We start from the raw sequence: 5872 nt of genomic DNA, 5'->3' as shown, positions 1-5872 counted from the left end.
GGTGCTTAAATTAGTTTTCGGTCAATCTAAGTGCCTAACATTTTCAATGATACATTTTTAGATGTTTGGATTGTTACGCCATTAAATTATGCAGTTAAATGACACTGTTGACTTATAATAATTTTAAAATTTATATTTCTTTTAAAAAATATTAAAAATTATCTTGATGTGACATGTCAATTAACGGCATAATTTAACGTTCGTTACAGCCGAGACACTTAAAAGTGTAACGTTAGAAAACGCTAGACACCTGAATTGAAATGTTTATACTATATAAACAAATATTATTTACATAAATGTTAAAAATGCAACATATAGATGCTTCTTCTTAAAAATGTTTATACTCTTATATAAACAATATTATTTACATAAATGGTAAAAAGACTATTATTCCAATAATATTACTCATAACACTAAGTTTAATTGAAATTTTAATTACCAAATCGGATGTTAATCTGATTTATGAGATAAGATAAAATATGATCCTAGAATCTCAAACGGATATCATTTCTTAAACAACATATTAAAATCCAGCCTTGATTGTCGTTAATTTTTTAACGAAAAATGACTAGTTCGGAACATAATGAATAGTCGAAAGATCATTTTGTAACTTTCAATATCCGAGGGACTCAATAAAACAACGCCCCGGGACCATTTGTATACTTTACTCTTAATTAATACTTAATCCATCTTAATAATTAAATAATAATAATCCCCAATAATCAACACACTTTTCACTAATCTTTTGACGAAGATTGGAGTTGGCATTGTTTGTCTCGGTCTAACATAAATATGAAAATCACCATCACATGGTCTCATACCATGGAAAGCAAAGTTTTCTATACTAAGCATTTCCTGTATATTCATGGTGTCACTGTGACCACTGACCACTGTTGAGTTCGACTTCAACCGATTCAAGTGAGCTTTGTGGGGAAATCGGATCATTTGGAATGGAAGGGAATAAACCAGACAGGTTTTGTTCCCACTGACCATACATGGTATGTGAATTCATGGCATTTTGAGCTAGCTGAGCTTTGACTCTGTAAAATCAAGACAAAGAGAACATCCAAGAACATTGTAAAATCGTTGCATATATGCCTGATACTTTCATAAAAACTTTTAGAGATGTTCGAAATTGGAGCTTCCTTAATTACCTGTTGTTGCAAGGAGAAGATGTGAGCTACGCAACCATAAACGGGGACTCGAATCTTGCTTGAGCCTCGTAAGCAATGGAGACAACCGCCTCGCAACGATCACGAGCTGGGATGTGCAACAATAATTTGGAAACATTACTACACCGAACACTTTGTGAATGGCTGCAAACCGTGCAGGGCCTTGTTCCGAACTGAAGTAAGGTGCGAAAATACAGTCCGAGGCACATTTTCGTCTCAGGAACTTGCATGCACCACAAAGGGAACCGGTGGTAACAGATGGTGCCATGACACAGTTCACAAAAGAAAATAAAAGAAAAAATGCAGTGTAGCAACAGACCAGGAATAAATGAAATAAATATGTGAAATTTGTGCAAACCACACGAGTGCACTAGGAATTGGTGCTAGAGGGAAGAAATGGGTTTTGAATGGAGGGGTAGATCCTTAAAGGGCACAACAAAAGGGGTAGTCTTATAAGAGGTGTGAATGGGGGACATTGGTGGCCTGTGTAGGGTTCTGAGGAGACATTTAATAATGGTTTGAGCAATACTGGTTTATAAATTTAATGGGTTAGACCCAGTTTACCATATAATTTGACTTGTTTATGTTTATTTGACAATTTTTTCATACAAGTTTGATTTTTGGTGGTGTTTTCAGAATTTTTTTAGTATAAAGTTTGTTTTTCTTCTCTTATTTTCCGCCGATGGCCTCACCTTGGAACTGCTGCCCTTTATCGCTTTGTAGGAGCTGCTCTTACTGCACACGAACCAAGTCCAGTGTTGTTCTGCCTAAAGTCCAGTCTGTAAAATTTCTTCCATTGATAACTAAGTTTATCGTAATTTAAGACTTTTTTGGCAGAAATTTGAGACATAATTTATTTACCGTAACCTTGATTGCCATAAAATAATATATTTGATGAATGAAAATCATGTTCACTTGCGGATATTTCATTCAATAAATGTTATTTCCTTGCACATTACATATAAATAACAACCTATTGCAATATTTCAGATCAAATCACATGCTAACCAAAGGCATACTTAATGCTAGAATTCACAGACATGCAATGTAATAAATGGATATTTGTATGTTTGCATCAAGGGAAATTCTGCCGTAGAACAACCTTAATATACGATTAAGGAAATACACTACCAGAAATGTTATTATTATTTTTTAATATTTCCAGCAAAATATTACTTAAAACATTAATGTTTTTTAACATTTACGGTAGAAATAATAATGTTTTAGGTAAATTTTTATCATAAATGTTAAAAATAATAATAATTCCGGTAGCGCATTTCCTTAGCCGTATATTACGCCGCCGCACGTGAGACTTCCCCTTGCATCAGCCATGTCAGAATTTGGAGTTATATCAATCAACCAAAAAGTCTTAAATCCAGCCAAATCAGCTGCAACCAGAACAAAAATGGCGTGGCACGTTGGCCCAAGAACAAGCATGGAGCTAACTCAAATCAACATGCAAAGAAAAATGACCCCAAAGACTTGATGTCATCCACGAAAAAGAAAGGCATAAATAAGATCATGGTTCTTCACTCCCTAACACAGGCAAATGGCGGTTTGCATAAGCAACAACAACAAGAAGAAAAAACCTACATTCCACTATCATAGTTCTGACTTTGTCTTCCTCGCTAGCTAGCTATAGGCTTCTGGTTCCACATACATAGTTCGACTTAATTTTTCATCATGCTAAAGTTGAAAAGTTAATAGTAGAAAACAAATGTTTTGGGTTGTTCCTTTGGTTACAAGTTCTAAACAGAAGGGACTTTAATAATAATTTTCCAACTTCATTTCTTGTCTTCCTCGTTCTTTTTGGCAATGAAATCATTACCTGTAACAAAGGATTTGTAACTTGCAGCAAAAAAGTGAAACAGACACCCAGTTAAGATGAATATAAGTTGTGGTTTAGTGTTTCAGCTCCTGTCTTTTCCCATAGACTCGTGTTTTTACCAGTTCTAATGCACAGCAAGAGTTTGCATGAAGAGGAACTGCACACAAAAACGATTACTATCGTCATCACGAGAAAGTAAAAGACTTCAATAACAATGATACTAGAATTAAGTTAGAATTCTGGGTTACATGCCTCAAATGATTTTCCTGCTCTCTCGAATTCCAGCATGCTAAGAGCGACTTCACAGCTCTGTGAGACAATGGGCTCAGGATCCCTAGCAAATTCCTCGAGCAGTGCTACACTTTGATCATCTATAACATGGGCACAATGAGGAATTCAATTAGACTAACTCAATAGGTCAAAACAGCAAGAGGAAAGATTCATAAGCCATAGAAGTCATCCAAGAAAAAGTGAAAGCGAGAGACTGATCAGATGTCATTGATTAGCAGCACTTATAGTCTCTCCCTTATGAAAACAACAAAATTGGCTTAAGTCTCATTATCAACCCTCACAAAAGGCAGTTATGTGGGACCATCAGCATTACATAGTCTAACCTGCAATGGAGCCGAGTGCTTCAGCAGCTTCATGTCTAACCATTGGGTGTTCACCCACATTCCTCAGTATATTGCTAAGTGCAGCTGAAGCAGCTTTATTTTGCAATTGACCCAAGACATAAGCAACCTTATCACAGCCAGTTGACAAACATAAAAATCCATCCAGTTGCAATGGAAAAAGATTAAGATTGCATAGAGACTAAGACAATTAATTAAAGGAACGCCATTAAACCTCATGCTTCAACAAAGCACTTTTGGCTCCCAAAGAATCAATAATGGCAGAAACAGCTTCCTCTCCACCATGGTTTCGGAGAGCAAAGAGAGCTGAATACCTCTCGTACATGCCTCTTTCCTCATCCAATAGCACCTCCCTTGATATTAGACAACACCAGTAAATAGCCTAAACAAAAAAACACGATAAATTGAAAGTTGCATCCACCACCAATAATGAGAAATACCGAAGTTTATCAACAGATGAATGAGATAGAGCTGCTGCAGCAGGGTCAACTGACAAAAAAGGTGACTTTTCTTTCATTGATGATTTATCATCACTACTGCTAGATTTTAACTCCTCAATTCGCTGGAGAGCCAATTCGCACGTTTCCCGGACTTCCGGAGCAGGATCTAGAACCAAACTATTCTTCAAAAGAGGAATGTTACTCTCTAAACCAATCGCACCAAGTGCTTCAGCTGCCTGTGGCAGAATAACATGTGAAAAGTAGCCATCACACCACAGAGATAAATTGAATACATAACAATAGAACAACTTCACATGAACCAACCTCATGACGAACAATGGGATGCAAAGAAAGGTCATTTAGAACAGCTTCTAAAGCAGGAATAGCTTCAGTATCTTGCATTTGACCCAATGCAAATGCAGCTTCATGAGCCAACAAATTTGATAAATCCCTTGTGGCTGCAGGAACATAGATTGCAACAAAGATTAGACTGCTCACTACAGGAAAGAGCTCAGATTTTTACGATTAATTCATTGATAAAGTTGTCATTTGCTCGTTTATCTTTAGTGAGATTTATATAATCAATTGTAGCAACTAAACTATTTAACCCAGATTAAGGGACACAAATTCTCATCTTTCTATGCGTTTTTTACATTAGTTAGAGTTAAAAAAATGATGCAGATGGAAATAGATAAAAAAAAGTATTCAAGAAAAATAAAGTAATTAGTCCTCTATTTAGCCCTAATTATATACTTAAAAAACATACATATCCTCAGACAATAATTAGAAAAGGGAGAAACACGCATAGAAATTTTATATATAAAATTATGAAGCGCATCGACCTTGAATGAGAGCGTTGCGAGGGTCGGGGCCTTTGAGGTTGCGAAGGGAGAAGAGAGCTCGGAAGCGCTCGGATATTCGCTGGCTGGGGTCGAGCAACCGGTCGCACAGAAATTTTTCCATGTTGTTGGGCAAAGACGATCCCGATGCTGATACGCCATCGTCCAAGGAACCCATTAGAGTGGGATGCAGATCAGTTGGCGGTCTTAGAGCTCGATATTTTCCTACTTCAAACATGTAGAGCTCTAATATTAATTAGGATATATTGCACAAATGCTTACTAATATTTAAGTAAATTTTTATTTTTTCTATTAAATTTTTAAAATTAACAAATTGGTCACTAAAATATTCGACGCTAATGTCACTAAGACATTCGACGCTAATGTCACGGACCGCCAGCCCAGACTAGCCCCGTGACACTAACAACCATTAACTTAGCTGATGGAAAGTTGATATGACACCTTAATTTAGTTTTTTTTAAATCATTTGATCACGTGGGACTATTTTGTCCGACCCTAACTTCTTTCTCTCTTTCTTCTTCTTCTTCAACTCACCATTTTATTTTTTCCTAAATAATGTATGATTTGTTCGAGATTTAAAGAAATAAGAGAAATTGTGAGTTAAAGGAGATGTATAAAAAGAAGCTAAGGCATGTTAAAATGATCTCAAGTGGTTAAATAGTGTTATAAAAGTCATATTAACATGTTACATCAACTTTCTGTCACTTAAGTTAACGGTTGTTAATGTTGAGTGATTAATTTGTTATAAATCAAAAACGTTAGTGAAAATTTTATTACAAATAGATAACATTAGTGACTAACATGTTACTTTTGAAACTTCAATGATGAAAACAAAAATTTACTTAAACATTAGTGATCGTTCTTGTGGTTTAACCTACTAATTACAAGGTAAATTTTACCAGTGACCACCTAATTATTGCTTCTTTTCATTTTAACTATC

At 35.6% G+C, this 5872-nt stretch overlaps 1 protein-coding gene and 1 pseudogene across 1 annotated transcript; both read right to left on the bottom strand.

The window, feature by feature from the left end:
• Nucleotides 1-821: 821 nt before the first annotated feature.
• Nucleotides 822-1440, bottom strand: LOC120153366 (annotated as a pseudogene).
• A 1254-nt stretch (nt 1441-2694) lies between these two features.
• LOC120153201 (deoxyhypusine hydroxylase-like) lies at nt 2695-5118 on the bottom strand. The gene is made up of 7 exons (XM_039165203.1): nt 4915-5118; nt 4397-4530; nt 4073-4308; nt 3847-3985; nt 3615-3741; nt 3253-3371; nt 2695-3157 (listed from the first exon to the last, which is right to left on the bottom strand). Exons 1-7 carry the CDS (start codon nt 5087-5089, stop codon nt 3125-3127), a joined length of 963 nt encoding a protein of 320 aa, XP_039021134.1. The 5' UTR covers nt 5090-5118; the 3' UTR covers nt 2695-3124.
• Between the last annotated feature and the right edge of the window lie 754 nt (nt 5119-5872).

This window comes from Hibiscus syriacus, unplaced genomic scaffold (assembly GCF_006381635.1).
Source record: "Hibiscus syriacus cultivar Baekdansim isolate YM2019G1 unplaced genomic scaffold, ASM638163v2 tig00111099_pilon, whole genome shotgun sequence".
NCBI lineage: Eukaryota > Viridiplantae > Streptophyta > Magnoliopsida > Malvales > Malvaceae > Hibiscus > Hibiscus syriacus.
The sequence above is the reverse complement of the archived record's forward strand: the minus strand, read 5'-3'. Positions and strand labels throughout refer to the sequence as shown.

Coding starts and splice junctions, on each gene's coding strand:
- LOC120153201 (XM_039165203.1), bottom strand. CDS start 5,089: ATGGGTTCCTTGGACGATGGCGTATCAGCATCGGGATCGTCTTTGCCC. Junction 3,986..4,072: donor TCATCTGTTGATAAACTTCG/GTATTTCTCATT, acceptor TCTAATATCAAG/GGAGGTGCTATTGGATGAGG. Junction 3,372..3,614: donor AGCACTCGGCTCCATTGCAG/GTTAGACTATGT, acceptor CCCATGTTATAG/ATGATCAAAGTGTAGCACTG.